Source organism: Pseudophryne corroboree, chromosome 4 (genome assembly GCF_028390025.1).
Source record: "Pseudophryne corroboree isolate aPseCor3 chromosome 4, aPseCor3.hap2, whole genome shotgun sequence".
In the NCBI taxonomy this organism is placed as follows: domain Eukaryota; kingdom Metazoa; phylum Chordata; class Amphibia; order Anura; family Myobatrachidae; genus Pseudophryne; species Pseudophryne corroboree.
In genome coordinates, this window is record NC_086447.1 from 711,722,564 (window position 1) to 711,743,627 (window position 21,064).

At 44.5% G+C, this 21,064-nt stretch overlaps 1 protein-coding gene across 2 annotated transcripts in view; it reads left to right on the forward strand.

The window, feature by feature from the left end:
- The window catches only part of CRIM1 (cysteine rich transmembrane BMP regulator 1), a 960,049-nt gene that overhangs the window by 112,291 nt on the left and 826,694 nt on the right, over positions 1-21,064 (forward strand). For both annotated transcript variants that reach the window (XM_063917972.1, XM_063917971.1), the window contains exon 2: positions 8,761-8,934. In XM_063917972.1, the coding sequence (XP_063774042.1) occupies positions 8,761-8,934 (174 nt within the window). The remainder of the gene's footprint in view (positions 1-8,760; positions 8,935-21,064) is intronic.

Here is a 21,064-nt window from a genome sequence, read left to right on the forward strand (position 1 = left end):
CAGTAATGCATGTCTGTGGATGCTGTCAGTAGGCATCTCAGTCCTGGCGCATACAGACACATAGATGTGCTTCAGGGAATGGCTTTGGCACATGCGTGGTGGTGGCAGAAAACACAATGTCCTCCTCAGAATCTGGCCCTATGTATACAGTCAAAATCTGTTTTATACATATTTATTTATTGTAGGACTACAGGATTGCTATTTACACCTGTCACACAGAGAGCACACATGCGTACTGAAAGGCACTGTTTGTCTCAGTGCGTTGAGGCCAGTGATTGGGGAGGCACTGGCTGATTGCGGTGGTGCCCCTCCCCCCTCGAAAAAAAAATTCATAGCTTTCCCCCTATTTAACCAAAACCAGTGCGAGGCTGAACCAGCCAGGGGAGATAATGTCATAACAGAGGAGACACTCAATATGGGGTCCCCCTGCCATAGCATTAAACACCTCCCCAAACCAGTCAGCTAAGGGTTGGTATTCCTCAGAAAGTGGGGACCCCAAAAATGTAAATGCCCCTGAGCAACAACCCCAGTGCTATACCCCACATCCCTGGTGGAGGTGGGTGCGTGGTTCAGGACATACTAATATTGTTCTCAGGTCCCAGCAAGCCACAAATGCCAGCATGCCCGTAGTCCACCTGTAAAGAAAATATTAAAATAAAAATACAACACCTAATGTTTAAATTGTTTATTAAGCTGCACCTTCACCTGGGGGTGGCGGCCTTTAAGCTCTTTTTCATGGCCACCACCACCCCAGGGCTTCCGGCGTCATCTATCTTTGGGAGCTCTTGCCTGCTCCCTCCCCGCTTATATAAGCCAATTGAGGGGGCGGGGCGATGACGCGGCGAGCCGTGATTGACTCACAGTGGCCATCTTGAATTTAAAAAATTACGCTGAGGCGCCATTTCTGAAATGGGAATCAGGCTCTCCGATGCCGAACTCTACATAATGGCTGTCGGGGACTGGATCCTCTTGGATCCAGGTCTGCCGCCAGCAACCCTTTCTCCGCTGGGTCCCTCCTTCACGAGTGCCCGCCGCGCCACCGCACGTGCCCGCTGGCCAGCGGATCCAGTGAATCCGCTGGTCCAATCACATCTGCGGGATTGGCAGGGGCGTGCATTTATGTGTGCTGAATGCATGCTCCTGTCATTGAGGCACAAGTATATGTGCCACTTCCCCGTACTTTTTCAATGGGCTTTTACAGCCCATGGCTTCGCCCTGTCCGCCCTCCGCTACCTGAACTTTAGTTTTAGCAGCTGGAGGCACCTCTCCTGCTGCCTCCCACCCCAATATGCAGGGATTTACTAGGGGGGAATGATTAAAATAATAAAATAAAATATTTATCACAGAATCTGTGTTATAAATATCTTCTTTGTATTATTTTAATCATTATGACGGGGAGGCCCCTGACTGCGCATCCCTGGTTTGTCTTATTTCCAGGTTGGTTTGTTTTATCAGAGGCAACAAAGCTAATCTTCATGCAAACAGGACTTAAATTTTTTTGGCAACATATTAAAAAATCATTACAAATTAGGCTATTTGTGAGTATTGGTAGGTTGGGTCAGTGAATAAGGCCAGGAATACACTAGGACAATATCAGACAATGTGCTGTATTAGGACGATAAATCGTTTACATCATCTATTGTGTTCCCCCGATTGCGCGCTCCCATGGGTCATTGACATCATTGATATGTTCTGGTTGGCTGTGATGCACGGCCAACCAGCCATGCTGCAAGTTAGATTGTGCTGTGGTACCACTGTATCGTGCAGTGTATACGGGCGGCACAATATGTTGTCTGTTGCATTGGCCAGGAACATGTTGCTCTGATGTGTACCCGGCTAAGGATATAGAATTTTCACAGTGTTATGCTAGCTCTTGACAGCATGCAGTGAGTAATATTTGATTTCATTTTATAAACAGAGCTGTACTAAAAGCCAAGGAGATTAAAGACAATGGCGTCTACCTTCTTATCCAATTACAACATTTTGTGTACTATATATACTTACACTGTAATAAAACCTATAGTTACACTGTAATATACCTATTGTTAATAGACGTGATGTAGTAACGCAAGTGACAAAAGCATCTCAGTATCACTTAATTTTCCACACTTACTACACATAAATAATACAGCATGTTATATACAGGTTGAGTATCCCATATCCAAATATTCCGAAATACGGAATATTCCGAAATACGGACTTTTTTGAGTGAGAGTGAGATAGTGAAACCTTTGTTTTTTGATGGCTCAATGTACACAAACTTTGTTTAATACACAAAGTTATTAATAATATTGTATTAAATGACCTTCAGGCTGTGTATATAAGGTGTATATGAAACATAAATGAAATGTGTGAATGTACACACACTTTGTTTAATGCACAAAGTTATAAAAAATATTGCCTAAAATGACCTTCAGGCTGTGTATTTAGGGTGTACATGTAACATAAATGCATTCTGTGCTTGGATTTAGGTTCCATCATTATAAGATCTCATTATGGTATCTAATTATTCCAAAATAAGGAAAAATCCGATATCCAAAATACCTCTGGTCCCAAGCATTTTGGATAAGGGATACTCAACCTGTATTTTATATATCACTTTCCAGTTTTACAGTGGCTGACCATATAACCACAAGCAAAAGGCCTTGTCCAGACAAACATTTTTTGGGAAATTCAAATTTCTCTAACGTCCTAAGTGGATGCTGGGACTCCGTAAGGACCATGGGGAATAGCGGCTCCGCAGGAGACAGGGCACAAAATAAAAGCTTGAGATATCAGGTGGTGTGCACTGGCTCCTCCCCCTATGACCCTCCTCCAAGCCAGTTAGATTTTTGTGCCCGGCCGAGAAGGGTGCAAACTAGGTAGCTCTCCAGAGCTGCTTAGAATAAAAGTTTAGTTAGGTTTTTTTTTTATTTTCAGTGAGTCCTGCTGGCAACAGGCTCACTGCATCGTGGGACTAAGGGGAGAAGAAGCGAACTCACCTGAGTGCAGAGTGGATTGGGCTTCTTAGGCTACTGGACGTTAGCTCCAGAGGGACGATCACAGGTTCAGCCTGGATGGGTCACCGGAGCCGCGCCGCCGTCCCCCTTACAGAGCCAGAAGAGACGAAGGTCCGGTGAAAGCGGCGGCAGAAGACATCCTGTCTTCAAGACTAAGGTAGCGCACAGCACCGCAGCTGTGCGCCATTGCTCTCAGCACACTTCACACTCCGGTCACTGAGGGTGCAGGGCGCTGGGGGGGAGCGCCCTGAGACGCAATATAACACACATATACCTTAGCTGGCAAAAGGAATACATCACATATAGCTCCAGGGCTATATGGATGTATTTTTTCCCCTGCCATTTTACACAAAAAAGCGGGAGTTAAGGACGTCGTGAAGGGGCGGGGCCTACCTCCTCAGCACACTGGCGCCATTATTCCCTCACAGCTCCGCTGGAAGGACGGCTCCCTGATTCTCCCCTGCAGTACTGCATCTGATTCAGGGTAAAAAAGAGAAGGGGGGGCATTTTGGCAGCAAATAACTAGATTAACAGCAGCTATAAGGGATTAACACTTATATAAGGTTATCCCTGTATATATATAGCGCTGGGTGTGTGCTGGCAGACTCTCCCTCTGTCTCTCCAAAGGGCTAAGTAGGGTCCTGTCCTCTATCAGAGCATTCCCGGTGTGTGTGCTGTGTGTCGGTACGCGTGTGTCGACATGTATGAGGAGGAAAATGAGGTGGAGGCGGAGCAGTTGCCTGTGTTAGTGATGTCACCCCCTAGGGAGTCGACACCTGACTGGATGATTGTGTTTAAGCAATTAAGTGATAATGTCAGCAATTTACAAAAAACTGTTGACGACATGAGAAAGCCGGCAAATCAATTAGTGCCTGTTCTGGCGTCTCAGACACCCTCAGGGGCCCTAAAACGGCCGCTACCTCAGTGGGTCGACACGGATCCAGATACAGATACTGAATCTAGTGTCGACGGTGACGAGACAAACGTAATGTCCAGTAGGGCCACACGTTACATGATCACGGCAATGAAAGAGGCATTGAACCTTTCTGACACTACAAATACCTCAAAGGCGGGTATTATGTGGGGTGTGAAAAAACTGCCAATAGTTTTTCCTGAGTCTGAGGAAATAAATGAGGTGTGTGATAAAGCGTGGGTTTCCCCCGATAAAAAACAGCTAATTTCTAATAAGTTATTAGCACTATACCCTTTCCCGCCAGAGGTTAGGGCACGGTGGGAAACACCCCCTAGGGTAGATAAGGCGCTCACACGTTTATCTAAACAAGTAGCGTTACCGTCCCCTGATACGGCCACCCTCAAAGAACCAGCTGATAGGAGGCTGGAAAATATCCTGAAAAGTATATACACACATACTGGTGTTATACTGCGACCAGCAATCGCATCAGCCTGGATGTGCAGTGCTGGAGTCGCATGGGCGGATTCCCTGACTGAGAATATTGATACCCTGGATAGGGACAATATTCTGTTAACTATAGAACATTTAAAGGATGCATTGCTATATATGCGTGATGCGCAGAGGGATATTTGTACCCTGGCATCAAGAGTAAGCGCAATGTCCATCTCTGCCAGAAGAGCATTATGGACCAGACAGTGGTCAGGGCACGCAGATTCCAAACGGCACATGGAAGTATTGCCGTATAAGGGGGAGGAGTTATTTGGGGCTGGTCTAACAGACCTGGTGGCCACGGCAACGGCTGGAAAATCCACCTTTTTACCCCAGGTTACTTCACATCAACAGAAAAAGACACAGTCTTTTCAAACTCAGTCCTTTCGTTCCCATAAGTACAAGCGAGCAAAAGGTCACTCTTTTCTGCCCAAGGGCAGAGGAAGAGGAAAAAGGCAGCACCATGCAGCCGCTTCCCAGGAGCAGAAGCCCTCCCCTGCTTCTGCCAAGTCTTCAGCATGACGCTGGGGCTTTACAAGCAGACTCAGACACGGTGGGGGCCCGTCTCAAGAATTTCAACGCGCAGTGGGCTCACTCGCAAGTGGATCCCTGGATTCTACAGGTAGTATCACAGGGGTACAAACTGGAATTCGAGGCGTTTCCTCCTCATCGGTTCCTGAAGTCTGCTTTACCAAAGTCTCCCTCCGACAGGGAGGCAGTTCTGGAAGCCATTCACAAGCTGTACTCCCAGCAGGTGATAATCAAGGTACCCCTCTTACAACAGGGGAAGGGGTATTATTCCACACTATTTGTGGTACCGAAGCCGGACGGCTCGGTGAGACCAATATTAAATCTAAAATCTTTGAACACTTACATAAAAAGGTTCAAATTCAAGATGGAGTCACTCAGAGCGGTGATAGCGAACCTGGAAGAGGGGGACTATATGGTGTCGCTGGACATCAAGGATGCTTATCTCCACGTCCCAATATATCCTTCTCACCAAGGGTACCTCAGGTTTGTAGTACAAAACTGTCATTATCAGTTTCAGACGCTGCCGTTTGGATTGTCCACGGCGCCTCGGGTCTTTACCAAGGTAATGGCCGAAATGATGATTCTTCTACGAAGAAAAGGCATCTTAATTATCCCTTACTTGGACGATCTCCTGATAAGGGCAAGAACCAAGGAACAGTTAGAAGTCGGAGTGGCACTATCTCAGGTAGTGCTAAGTCAGCACGGATGGATTCTAAATATTCCAAAATCGCAGCTGATTCCAACGACACGTCTACTGTTCTTAGGAATGATTCTGGACACAGTACAGAAGAAGGTGTTTCTCCCGGAGGAGAAGGCCAGGGAGTTATCCGAGCTAGTCAGGAACCTCCTAAAACCAGGACAGGTCTCAGTGCATCAGTGCACAAGGGTCCTGGGAAAAATGGTGGCTTCTTACGAAGCGATTCCATTCGGAAGATTCCATGCAAGAACTTTTCAGTGGGATCTACTGGGAAAATGGTCCGGATCGCATCTTCAGATGCATCAACGGATAACCCTGTCGCCAAGGACAAGGGTGTCTCTCCTGTGGTGGCTTCAGAGGGCTCATCTACTAGAGGGCCGCAGATTTGGCATTCAGGATTGGATCCTGGTAACCACGGATGCCAGCCTGAGAGGCTGGGGAGCAGTCACACAGGGAAGGAATTTCCAGGGCTTGTGGTCAAGCATGGAAACATCTCTTCATATAAACATTCTAGAACTAAGGGCCATTTACAATGCCTTAATTCAAGCAAAACCTCTGCTTCAGGGTCAGGCGGTGTTGATCCAGTCGGACAACATCACGTCAGTCGCCCACATAAACAGAAGCACTGTCAGCAGTGTTCATTCCGGGAGTGGACAACTGGGAAGCAGACTTCCTCAGCAGACGCGACCTTCACCCGGGATAGTGGGGACTTCACCCAGAAGTCTTCCACCAAATTGTAAACCGTTGGGAAAGACCAAAGGTGGACATGATGGCGTCACGTCTAAACAAAAAACTGGACAGATATTGCGCCAGGTCAAGGGACCCTCAGGCAATAGCAGTGGACGCTCTGGTAACGCCGTGGGTGTACCAGTCAGTGTATGTATTCCCTCCTCTGCCCCTCATACCGGAAGTATTGAGAATCATAAGAAGGAGAGGAGTAAGAACTATACTCGTGGTTCCGGATTGGCCAAGAAGGTCTTGGTACCCGGAACTTCAAGAGATGCTCACGGACGAACCGTGGCCTCTACCTCTAAGACAGGACCTGCTACTGCAGGGGCCTTGTCTGTTCCAAGACTTACCGCGGCTGCGTTTGACGGCATGGCGGTTGAACGCCGGATCCTGAAGGACAAGGGCATTCCAGAAGAAGTCATCCCTACTCTGGTAAAAGCCAGAAAGGAAGTAACCGCAAAACATTATCACCGCATTTGGCGTAAATATGTTGCGTGGTGTGAGGCCAAGAAGGCCCCTACACAGGAATTTCAACTGGGTCGTTTCTTGCATTTCCTGCAAACAGGACTGTCTATGGGCCTAAAATTAGGGTCCATTAAGGTTCAAATTTCGGCCCTGTCGATATTCTTCCAGAAAGAACTGGCTTCAGTACCTGAAGTTCAGACATTTGTGAAAGGGGTGCTGCACATACAGCCTCCTTTTGTGCCTCCAGTGGCACCTTGGGATCTCAATGTTGTGTTGAGATTTCTAAAATCACACTGGTTTGAACCATTGTCTACGGTAGATTTAAAATATCTCACGTGGAAGGTGTCGATGCTGTTGGCCTTGGCTTCAGCTAGGCGTGTGTCAGAATTGGCGGCTTTATCATGTAAAAGCCCTTACCTAAATTTTCATTCTGACAGGGCGGAATTGAGGACTCGTCCTCAATTTCTACCTAAGGTGGTTTCTGCATTTCACATGAACCAACCTATTGTGGTACCTGCGGCTACTAGGGACTTAGAGGACTCTAAGTTGCTGGACGTTGTCAGGGCCTTGAAAATATATGTTTCCAGGACGGCTGGAGTCAGGAAAACTGACTCGCTGTTTATCCTGTATGCACCCAACAAGCTGGGTGCTCCTGCTTCAAAGCAGACGATTGCTCGTTGGATTTGTAGTACAATTCAGCTTGCACATTCCGTGGCAGGATTGCCACAGCCAAAATCAGTAAAAGCCCATTCCACAAGGAAAGTGGGCTCATCTTGGGCGGCTGCCCGAGGGGTCTCGGCTTTACAACTTTGCCGAGCAGCTACTTGGTCAGGGGCAAACACGTTTGCTAAATTCTACAAATTTGATACCCTGGCTGAGGAGGACCTGGAGTTCTCTCATTCGGTGCTGCAGAGTCATCCGCACTCTCCCGCCCGTTTGGGAGCTTTGGTATAATCCCCATGGTCCTTACGGAGTCCCAGCATCCACTTAGGACGTTAGAGAAAATAAGATTTTACTTACCGATAAATCTATTTCTCGTAGTCCGTAGTGGATGCTGGGCGCCCATCCCTAGTGCGGATTGTCTGCAATACTTGTATATAGTTATTGTTACAAAAAATTTGGGTTATTATTGTTGAGCCATCCTTTCAGAGGCTCCTTTAAATTTATCATACTGTTAACTGGGTTCAGATCACGAGTTGTACGGTGTGATTGGTGTGGCTGGTATGAGTCTTACCCGGGATTCAATATCCTTCCTTATTATGTACGCTCGTCCGGGCACAGTATCCTAACTGGCTTGGAGGAGGGTCATAGGGGGAGGAGCCAGTGCACACCACCTGATATCTCAAGCTTTTATTTTGTGCCCTGTCTCCTGCGGAGCCGCTATTCCCCATGGTCCTTACGGAGTCCCAGCATCCACTACGGACTACGAGAAATAGATTTATCGGTAAGTAAAATCTTATTATTTGAAAAGTCGGTTGGGTGTCTGTTTTTTCCTGTCTATTAGTTAGGAAAAAACAGACACCCAACTGACTTTTCAAACAATTGAATATCCCCCTTTGAATTTGTTCTCACCATGTTCCTTACTAGCAGTCTGCTCTAGAACCAGCAGGCAGCTATATAACTGGTTCCTTTGTCTGCGGCCCTCTGCTGTTCACACCAAAGGTGGTGTAAACCACAAGTCAGTTTTTATTGCCAGAAAATCATACATGCAAAATATTTCTATGCTATACTCTGACCCATACATGTGAACAGCAGAGGCATGCAGATATCAGGGCCATTGATCTAGAAATTCAGACTGGTCAGCTCATGTTCTATGCCTATATAATTCTATAATGCAGCATTCTGACAACATGCTCATGTGAATTGGCCCTTAGTGTGTAATATTGTGCGATACGGTGTATGACAACACTGGATGATGAAATGTATTTATCTTCTAGATGAGAACTGGGATGATGACCAGCTCCATGGATTTGAACCTTGCAATGAAAACTTTGTAACAGGGTGCAACATCATCAATGGAAAATGTGAATGCGACACTATTCGGACCTGTAACAGCCCCTTTGAGTTCCCCAACCAGGAGTCATGTCAAACTGCCCTGAAAAGGATTGAAGGTAAACTTCCAAGATTATTTCCTTACACTGCTACTGTACATCTATGCGTTTTCATCCAGCAGCCGTCCTCCAATTTATGTACTGTGCAAAAAAAATATTAATTTCAACAAAATGTTGGTGTTTAATGTGTGGTATAATGTGATTTTGTTGATAATGGTTATCAGTCATTTGTTGTTATTATTGGCTTCAGTGGTATTTCAGTGGTGTTGGTTACAGCGGGTGGCTGACTTCCACTTCCCACCAAGCTCCATGCAGTCACTTTTCTCATAAGTCTGACGAATTTGCAATACAAGGATGCAGTTGTACGCTTGTGCTTAATTCTTATGCTCACACCTGTTCACCCTTCCACTTTGGTTTTCGTCCTTGGCTGTAAGAGTAACGGGTTTGCCATGGAAAAAATGGCTTTCTGTAGCAGGGAGGGTAGGTTATATGTAAAAGAAACAGTAGGTGATAGCACTATTTAAAATATATATTGTTTTGTTAAAGCAAAACTCTGTATTGCATCATATACTGACTAGACAGCTTGATTGGATAGATTTAATTGGCTGTTTATGTCGCACAACCAATTATAAACCACAAAACGGAATTGCTCCAAAACAGTAGTCATATGTCACTTGATGGGTATCTATGTAAGCTTTGTTGAATGACAAATGGATGTAATTTGTGTAATATCCCATGGAAAACCGCAGCCACTGATGTAATCAGAGTTTTGGTTTTTTTTTGTTGCTTTTAAATACAAATGTCAAAAGAACATTAGAGCTTTTTCTTTTTTTATGGTATTGTATCTGTAATTTTTCTGCAGATGTTGAAATGTTGTACCAACAAATAGGACATAGTTGAAATAATGTAAATGGTGACCGGTGAAAATGTAGAAGTATAGTTTGGTCTTCAATGTTTCCACTTTTCCTAGGATAGTCCTGTTTTGGTACCACTGAATTTCTGTAACGTGCAATGATTAGCTTCCCAAACATTAGTCTAAATGATATAAGCTGATTAGTAAGGATAGGAGTTAATGGCCGATTTATTGCGCTGTTACTACCCAAGACCATGATGTGGCTTTTATGGACTGAGAAAATTACGAGTCGCACACTTCTCTTGATTTTTGATAGTCCTAAAAATGTCTGATATAATCAGAATGACTGGGATTTTAGGAATGATGAGTGTATGATTTTCAATGAACCTCAGTTGCCATTGTAAGATTTTTCCTCCTATTTTTTGCTTATCTGGTTTCTAGTTTACTGTATGTGTCTGTGATTTAATTGCTGTAAGGACGTATTATTAAGAGGACTTTAAATGATGACTTATTTGGATATGACTAGGCAGCTCAAAATATTCATATACAAACTGCAAGTAGTTCAATATATGTATTGGCTTACACAGGTGCTTGTAAGGGAGGGTTTTATCTACAGAACAGTGGACATGAAAAGAGTCCTCCCCCTCCCTGACACACTGTAATACGCCAGTAAAAAAAAGCCACGTAAATAGAATGCAGGAGAAGTTCACCATTGCAAACAATCAGCTTCTAGATAGTATTTATCAAGTACAATCTATAAAATGACAGGTATAAGCTGATTAGTCTACTTCTCTGCTCTTTAGAAGGCTTGACATAGCCCCCTCTCAGTTACACACATTTACAAATGCACAAGCCACCCACCATGTCAAGGCGCCTCTCCTAAGGGTGGTTCTATATTTGTGATCTTATTATCTACTGAAACAGGAAACGTAAGTAACGGTTACTGAGCTTTAAAGAGCACATGTTGCCTACTCCTATAGGGTGCAGACATTTTATGACATGCCTCATGCCTCAGTGACGTGACTAGTTTCTAGCGAATCAATTGGCTACATTCGTATGAACATTGGTTTAATCTCCGTATGGCCTATCAATCCTAAACTGCACTGCTGCTCACATGAAAGTGATTTTATTCCTAAAATTCTTATGTTCTTAAATATGCAAGTCCAAAAATTAAAACGTATGTATTATTGTTGGCTCTAACAGCCTTTCAGTTACTGGTAGATATGTTTACACATAATACCCCAAAAACATGTTCAGTTGGAAAAATCTCATTGTTCTGTTACAAGATAGATAAAAGTTGCAGCAGCAGTTTGATATGGGAATAAGAATGACGGGTTTAATGTGTCAGTCAGGTTTAATATTTACCTTGCTAAAACCTCAGTCTCTTTATGATTCGCTTTCTACCTGTATTTCTGATGGTTATTGCTGTACGCCATTACGTGCCATTATGATGTGCTCAGGAATAACCTAATATTATTTACTCAAGATGTTTTCTTCCTTTCATGTATTGCTCTATGTGTTATCATTTACCTGTTTTCCTTAGACGCCTTGTATTTTGCCAGAGCTCACTGTACTGTCCTACATTAAAGGAAGCCTCCTAGTTGTGTAATACTTCTGGGCCTAAAACAGAATGTCAGATTAAGGCTAGTCCATTTTTGGAAGTGTGATTGAGCTGTGCATCTAAAGGGGTATTTATTATGTAGCCTACAAGGCCATGGGATTAATCTATCTCATTGCATTGTAGGATTTCATCACAGTAATAGGATCGTTATTTCAGTTGGGCCTGGACATGTTTTAACATGTTCCCAACACACTTTTGAAAGGCCTACAAATCCCATAAAGATAACATATTAACACTGTTGTGTCATCAGTAATACACACTTTTAGTTTGTTGGCAGACAGTGGTAAGATATAACGTTTGTGTATTCAGAATGAAAGTAGAGAACTGACAGCTGCCAATAACCATTGGCAAAATAATACTTTAACAACTTGAAAGGAACAAAACAGTAGGTGGTTTCTGAGCATGTAGTTTTAGAATGTGCATAAAAATGTGTGAGGTTTCCTTCCTTTGCTGATGCATTACAAAGTCACTAGAGGAAGAATTGTTTTAGCCAATTTGGTGATAACAAGTTGTTTTCACAACATACAAAGGTATCCAAAAAGATTATTAAAGTACACTATTCACTTATAGCCATGGTAAAAAATATAGGCTTTTCAAATCACTTAAGGCCCATACACTCTGGGCGATTTTAAGCTGAGAGCAGATCACTTTTGGTGTGTTGAGTTGCTTTCAGCTCAAAGCCGCCCAGTGTGTATGCCCCAGCGATGAGCGGTGAGTGCTGATGCGTGCTCCCGCTTCATCGATGGCGGCCGCTGTTCATCTACTGGTATTACCAGTAGATGAACGGCGGGTGAGCGGCTTTCCATAGCGTCCTGCTATGGAAAGCCGCTCACCCCCACTGACATCGCTGGGCAGGGGGGAAAAGCGCTCAGCGTGTATGCACTGAGCGCTTTTCAGCCCAGCGATGTCAGCGATCATCGCTGTGCATACACGCTGGACAAAAAGCCAAGTGTGTATGCACCTTTACATTTTCTCTACACGTAAATGAACAGTATTGTTTGTTCTCTGCAATTAATGATCTGATAATAATACTATAGAACAATTATTTTTATTTTAGAAATATATATCTTTTTAAATCAAAAAATGTCATTGTCCAAATCACTGACACACTAGATTTAATATTTGGTAGCACAGACTTTCATCATAATAAGTGCAATCATCCAGTTCCTATATCCGGAGCAAGGCATACTGCACCTATATAGTTTTAGTTTGTCCCACTGTTCTGGTGCAAGAGCTCTAGTTCATAGTGCCATCAGCCTTGCCCTCTTGTAAAGTCACATGTTCGTAGATGGCAACGGACAGAATATTGCCCTGTGCTGGCACTGCTCAACAGTGGTGTCTTCCTGGACTTCCTCCCATATAACCCCTTTCTTAGAGCTGGCAATGGATGGTGCAAATTGAAACTGTTGTACTTAATTAAATCTGACAGTTGATCAAGGTGCTTTCACCACTATTCGCACAATCCTCTGTGGCAACCTGTAATAAAGTTTTCTCTCATGGTCATGGTCAGGCTACAGTGCAATCAGCCTTAAACTTCCAGTTTCCAGTGTACGTAATGTACCTGTCCTTTGCTCCAGGTACTGAGAACAAAATAACAACCCTAAATGGCTGTCTAGCTGAGCTCCAGGAGTAGATGAGTGCCAGTTGGTTGCGGCTGAACCCTGATGAAACAGAGGGCCTTATGACAGGTCACAAGACAAGACTGCAGCATAGCCAACCTACAGGACTTATGCTTGGGGGTTCAAAACTATAAAACACTGATCAAGTGCCGAACTTTGGTATTGTCCTGGATCGACGTTTGACCCTTAATTATCAGGTATCAACCACCATCAAATCTTCATTCTTTCACCTCAGGAACATAGCCAGAATCAAACACTTAATTCCCTCAGAAGATCTACCTACAGTCATACATGTATTTGTATCATCACGCCTAGACTACTGCAATGCCCTCTACCTTGGTCTCCCAGCAAAAGAATTGTACCACTTGCATATGGTACAAAATGCAGCTGCCAGACTATTAACCAACCAGCCCAATCCAGCCACATAACACTCACACTCTACTCCCTTCACTGGCTACCTGTAAAATGGCGAATAATTTTCAAGCTTGGCTTACTGACTTTCAAAGCCCTACATGACCAGGGCCCAAGGTACTTGAAGCAGCTTCAGACCCCTTTCTGTTCCGCTTGATTACTGTGATCTGTTGATGGACTGTACAGTACCTAGAATCTCCCTGAATTCTTCTGGATGTCGAGCTTTAAGCTTTGTGGCTCCTACTCTCTCGAACTTGCTTCCCTGCACAGTTGAGAAGCCTCTACTCTAGAATCCTTAAAAAATAGACTAAAGACTTACCACTTCACCCCAGCATTTCACTAATGTCCCTTGTTATGCTTGTTTTGTATCTTGTGCTGTAGAGGCAAATGTTAAGCACTTTGAGTCCTATTAGGAGAATAAATAACATAATTATTATTAATATCATTATTATTATTATTATTAATGTCATTATTATTATTAGGAAGAACCTTAAGGTCTCATTGTACAATTATTGTACGGTGCCTTCCAAAAGTGCCTTCCAGTGGAATTACTGAAGATCAAAGAGTCCACCAGTTATCCAATTGTATTTATGAATGCCACCATTCTCCAGCGTGTTTGTGTTCGTGTCTCTCTCTCTCTCTCTCTCTCTCTCTCTCTCTCTCTCTCTCTCTCTATATATATATATATATATATATATATATACATACAGTATACACATAATAAAACTGTAAGGGTTGCGTCTGTACATAGCATCATGCAAAAACTACTGTATGAATTTGAATTGAGTTTTCACTATTGTATAGCTTAGTATAGTTTAGAGATCTAGAAAGAAACGGAGGTACAGTATGATCTCGATGTGACATCAGGGAGAGGAGCAATAAAGTAAGAACCAGATGCTTGGCACTCGGCGTGTACACTGTACAGGCTCCTCAAGTCCACAATGACTATATGTATGTAAATGCACAGTATATATACAATATATACATATATTGCACACCCCAAAAAAACACTCATGGCTGCAAATATAGATCTCAGGTTTATGTGGCTTGCTCATAAATTGGTAGCCCCAAAGCATCTTTTTATGTTAATCCCACATATTGGGGCAGATGTATTAAGCCTGGAGACGTGATAGAGCAGTGATAAGTGCAAGGTGATAACGCACCAGCTCCTAGCTGTCAGTTTACATATTGGAGCTGATTGGCTGGTGCGTTATCACCTTGCACTTATCACTGCTTTATCACTTCTCCAGGCTTAATACATCTGTCCCAACTTGTTTCCAAAGAAAATTTTGAGATTATAAAATATATATCACTATATTAGATGGCCCTGCTGTCTTTGTAAAATTAGTACTACTGAGCAATAACATCCACACGAGCAAAGCCGCAGGCAAATGCTAGTAGTTTTAATAAAACGTGTTCTAATAAAACCGTAAGTGGTTTATTAAACCAGTTACATGAAAAGAAATACAAGGCATACTGTTAGTTTTCCACATTATCTTAATCTCTCTAGTTAACAGACAGACATGGAGCTAAATTTACTTTAGTATAGTTCCACGTTTGTCATTGGAGTGAACAGCTGTAACGCTCGGATTTAATTCTACAGGTTACTGCGTAATTGAATCTTCTATCCCTTTGTTTGTTTGTGCTGCGCCCACTTTGTTTGATGGATGCCCATGGGCGCAGGTAGCTAGAGTGGCTTGTCCAGGGTGACAAAGAAATATGACATTGGGATTACTCCAGCATCAAAGGTTGTGATATTAACACTGTATAACTCCCTCTTACTCCGCTGCTATGGGTTGTGGTTTGGATTGCTATCAAAACATTTATGACGAGTGTGTTTAGAGATAATCCCTGGATGTTATCTCACTCCGAAAATGGAAACAAAATTATAGAATTCTCAAATTATCTATTGTTTCTAGTCACCCTCTCCTTTTGATCAGATTAGGTTACAGCTATAGGGAAAATCCATACTGGCCCAGAAAGCACAATTTTCAGGTTAAGGTTTCATATCTTCTGGCCTCTCCATGAGAAGATTGGAAAATGTCTGCTAGGGGGAACAAGTTGATCGATGGACATTATTTCTTGTGACTGAGGCTGGAAGGGGGACATTTGTATCTAACAGGCTGTGTGACATTGGTATTGCTGAGCAAGTCATTTCGATAACAACATAAGTCTTATTTCATTCCAGATTAATGGCCATTTAAACCTATCAATAAGATAAATTGGTATTAAAGAGCCAGACACCGCTTATTGTTAGAGTTAGAGGTTGCTTTCTCTTTCGGGCGACCATTTCCCCTCTTAGCTTTTTTTATTTCAACTGAGCAAATGTTTCATCATCTTTTGTCTTTAAAATAGCAAATAATATTCGGCAGGTGACCATGTAATAAAGAATAAATAAATTCTGCAGTGACAGGAGTCAAACATCATTACAAAGAAAAAGCTTGCTTTTAAATCCCCCTTTTCAGTATGAGATGGATAATTCTCTAGCGAAATGACCCATCTCATATAGCTTTAAGGTGCACTTTAGTTATGCGATCCCCCGTGTGCCCCCATACATGTTTCGGAGGTACTGGATGGCAACGTGTCTTTGCTCATTGGGGGTGATGCAGACCTGATTGCTAGGCTGCTAAAATTGTTGTCCTGCGATCAGATAGTCGCCGCCCAAGGGGAGTGTATGTTCGCTGTGCAAGTGTGCTATCGCATGTGTACGCCGAGCTGCTAAAAATCCCTCAGTAAGCGGACAGCTGCAAATCCGATCGCACCTCACTGTTTTACCACTGTGTGCAGTCTGTGCACAGCCCAGGACTTACTTATCAGAACGGGCTGATCAGGTCCAGAGCTGATGTCGCCACACCCTCCCTGAAAACGATTGGAAACAGTCTTTTCCTGTCAATCAGCGTGCGAATAGCTGTGCGATTGCATTTTTCGCACCAGCCTGTCGCTGACCGCAATTGTTTGCTGACGCATATGCGCATTGCGGTGCATGTGCATGCGCAGTCTATTGCTGATCGCCCGCTGTGTGAAAACGCACAGTAGCGATCAGGTCTGAATCACCCCCGTTGTTCCTTGAACCCAACAGAGATGCACATGAAAATTAGCAAAGATTGCTCACCATAATTAGCACTGATGTGCACAGAGGAGGAGAGCTGAATTTGGGTGTAGATGTAGAGTAAATAAAACAGCTCATTTTTACAGTATTTTATATAGCCCCAATTGTTTAGCATGTAATCAAGGGTATGTGGATGATAGACAGTGTCTAGGTAGGCAGTCAATAGATAGACACCATATGTTAGACAGACTTTATGTCGACAGGGTCAAAATGTCGACAAGGTCAAAAGGTCAACATGAAAAAGGTAGACAGTACAAAATGTCGACAGGGTAAAAAGTTAGACGGGTCAAAAGGTCGACATGAAAATTGTCGATATAAGAAAGGTAGACACAGGTTTCTTTTAATTCTACATGTATTTGGACATTTTCATACCTTCTCTATCCACGTCGGCATAGAGTTGGTTATAAACCTTGTGGTGAGCACAGCGAGCCACCGAGCCCGAAGCGTAGCGAGCGAAACTAGTCCCGCGAGGGGATACCTTTCTACAATTGGGTGTCCCAGATGCCAAAACTGTCCACACAAACCCCAAAAATGCAAAAAAAGTTGTCTACCTGTTTTATGTTGACCATTTTCATGTCGACCTTTTGACCCAGTCGACCTTTTGTACTGTCTATTTTTTTTCATGTCTGCCTTTTGACCCGGTAGACCTTTTGACTGTCTAACATGTGGGGTCTATCTATTGACTGTCTAACTAGACACTGTCTATCTGTTATACCACACCTGTAATCAAGCTCTATTGTCCAAACATATCATACAATCCTCTGTGCCACCTGCGTGCATTATAGCAATCAGCAGTTTGGCGGACAGGGTGCAATAAGGTAAGTACGTGCAAGTGGCAGAATGTTACAGCTAGAGATTGCAGCTGTGTCTGGGCTTCTGATAAGTAGGGGAGAAGCAGGACTACATTGGTAGGATAACTTCCATTGCGTATCTGCATTTTCCATTTTGTGTTGGAATGGGTTAAAACACAAGATAACGGACCTTTCTTCATTTTCATCAGCCTCTCCAATATAAGTGGTAAGTAGGCCTTCACTCTAAGGTGAGAAACGTGCCAGTGCAGTCTTATTTGCACATGTTTTGATTAACTCCCAATCATTGTAGAGTAAGTGGATTTAAATAATTCATAGAAAGAAATACTCAATAGTTGACCTTGAATAGAAATGTGATAGCCAGTTCCCAGAGGAATGTATTTGTGCTATCTCTTTACACACTGATGCTTATTAGAATAAATAGTCAAATATGATACTCGGTTATGTAATTTTAGTTTAGTTTGGTAGATACCGTATTATTATTTATTTCTCTAACGTCCTAGTGGATGCTGGGGACTCCGTAAGGACCATGGGGAATAGACGGGCTCCGCAGGAGACTGGGCACTCTAAGAAAGAATTAATACTAATGGTGTGCACTGGCTCCTCCCTCTATGCCCCTCCTCCAGACCTCAGTTAGAATCTGTGCCCGGACAGAGCTTGGTGCTTTTAGTGAGCTCTCCTGAGCTTGCTGATAAGAAAGTATTTTAGTTAGGTTTTTTTTTTTCAGAGAGCTTCTGCTGGCAACAGACTCTCTGCTACGTGGGACTGAGGGGAGAGAAGCAAACCTACTAACTGCGGCTAGGTTGCGCTTCTTAGGCTACTGGACACCATTAGCTCCAGAGGGTTCGAACACAGGATCTTAACCTTGGTCGTCCGTTCCCGGAGCCGCGCCGCCGTCCCCCTCGCAGAGCCAGAAGACAGAAGCCGGCAGAAGCAAGAAGACATCGAAATCGGCGGCAGAAGACTCCTGTCTTCACATGAGGTAGCGCACAGCCCTGCAGCTGTGCGCCATTGCTCCCACACTACCCACACACTCCGGTCACTGTAGGGTGCAGAGCGCAGGGGGGGGCGCCCTGGGCAGCAATTATGATACCTCTTGGCAAAAGTCACATATATATAGCTGGGCACTGTATATATGTATGAGACCCCGCCATTATTTTTACACAGAAAGCGGGACAGAAGCCCGCCGCTGAGGGGGCGGGGCTTCTTCCTCAGCACTCACCAGCGCCATATTCTCTCCACAGCTCCTCTGAGAGGAAGCTCCCCAGGCTCTCCCCTGCAGTCTCCAGGTAGAAAGAGGGTAAAAAGAGAGGGGGGGGCACATACATTTAGGCGCATAAATCAGTTATACAGCAGCTACTGGGTAAAAACTAAGTTACTGTGTAATCCCTGGGTTATATAGCGCTGGGGTGTGTGCTGGCATACTCTCTCTCTGTCTCCCCAAAAGGCCTTGTGGGGGTCCTGTCCTCAATTAGAGCATCCCCTGTGTGTGTGCGGTGTGTCGGTACGATTGTGTCGACATGTTTGACGAGGAAGGCTACGTGGAGGCAGAACAGGTGCAGATGAATGTGGTGTCTCCGCCGACGGCGCCGACACCTGATTGGATGGATATGTGGAAGGTGTTAAAGGATAATGTAAACTCCTTGCATAAAAGGTTGGATAAAGCTGAAGCCTTGGGACAGTCAGGGTCTCAACCTATGCCTGATCCTACAGCTCAGAGGCCGGCAGGGTCTCAAAAGCGCCCACTATCCCAAATTGTTGACACAGATATCAACACGGATTCTAACTCCAGTGTCGATGGCGATGAGGCAAAATTGCAGCCTAAAAGGCCTAAAGCCATCCGCTACATGATTATAGCAATGAAGGATGTGTTGCATATATCAGAGGAAAACCCTGTCCCTGATATGTTTGGGGAGAAAAAGCAAGAGGTGACTTTTCCCCCTTCACATGAATTAAATGAATTATGTGAAAAAGCGTGGGATTCTCCTGATAGGAAAGTGCTGATTTCCAGAAGATTACTTATGGCGTATCCTTTCCCGCCAACGGACAGGTTACGCTGGGAATCCTCCCCTAGGGTAGACAAAGCGTTGACGCGCTTATCCAAGAAGGTGGCCCTGCCGTCACAGGATACGGCCGCCCTAAAGGATCTTGTGGATAGGAAGCAGGAAGGTATCCTGAAGTCTGTTTATGCACATTCCGGTACTCTACTGAGGCCAGCAATTGCTTCGGCCTGGATGTGTAGTCTTGTAGCAGCATGGACAGATACTCTGTCTGAGGAAATAGATACCCTGGACAGGGAGACTATTTTACTGACCCTGTGGCATATCAAAGACGCTGTCCTATATATGAGGGATGCCCAGAGGGACATTTGGCTACTGGGCTCTAGAATAAACGCAATGTCGATTTCTGCCAGAAGGGTCCTGTGGACTCGGCAATGGACAGGTGATGCCGAGTCTAAAAAACACATGGAGGTTTTACCTTATAAGGGTGAGGAATTGTTTGGGGACGGTCTCTCGGACCTAGTTTCCACAGCTACGGCTGGGAAGTCAAATTTTTTGCCATAAATTCCCTCACAGCCTAAGAAAGCACCAAAAAGCAAGAAAGTCAGAGGTGCATCCTTTCTTGCCAGAGGCAGGGGTAGAGGAAAGAAGCTGCACCATACAGCTAGTTCCCAGGAACAGAAGTCCTCCCCGGCTTCCACTAAATCCACCGCATGACGCTGGGGCTCCACAGGTGGAGCCAGGAGCGGTGGGGGCGCGTCTCTGAAATTTCAGCCACCAGTGGGTTCGTTCACAGGTGGATCCCTGGGCTATACAGATTGTGTCTCAGGGATACAAGCTGGAATTCGAAGTGATGCCCCCTCACCGTTACCTAAAATCGCCCTGCCAGCTTCCCCCAGGGAAAGGGAGGTAGTGTTAGCGGCAATTCACAAGTTATATCTCCAGCAGGTGGTGGTAAAGGTTCCCCTCCTTCAACAAGGAAGGGGTTACTATTCCACAATGTTTGTGGTATCGAAACCGGACGGTTCGGTCAGACCCATTTTGAATTTAAAATCCCTGAACATTATCTGAAGAAATTCAAGTTCAAAATGGAATCGCTCAGAGCGGTCATTGTAAGCCTGGAAGAGGGGGATTTTATGGTGTCTCTGGACATCAAGGAAGCTTACTTGCATGTCCCCATTTATCCACCTCATCAGGAGTACCTCAGGTTTGTGGTACAGGACTGTCATTACCAATTCCAGACGTTGCCGTTTGGGCTGTCCAGGGCACCGAGAATATTTCCCAAGGTAATGGCGGAAATGATGGTGCTCCTTCGAAAGCAAGGAGTTACAATTATCCCATACTTGGACGATCTTCTCATAAAGGTGAGGTCCAGGGAGCAGTTGCTGATCAGCGTAGCACACTCTCAGGAAGTGTTGCAACAGCACGGCTGGATTCTGAATATTCCAAAGTTGCAGCTGATTCCTACGACGCGTCTGCCCTTCCTGGGCATGATTCTGGTCACAGACCAGAAGAAGGTGTTTCTCCCGGCGGAGAAGGCTCCGGAGCTCGTGACTCTGGTCAGAGACCTCCTAAAACCAAAACAGGTGTCGGTACATCACTGCACGCGAGTCCTGGGAAAGATGGTGACGTCATACGAAGCCATTCCCTTCGGCAGGTTCCATGCAAGGATCTTTCAGTGGGATCTGTTGGATAATACAACGCCCTGAGTTAAGCGGAGCCTCTGCTTCGGGACCAACCGGTGCTGATTCAGTCAGACAACATCACC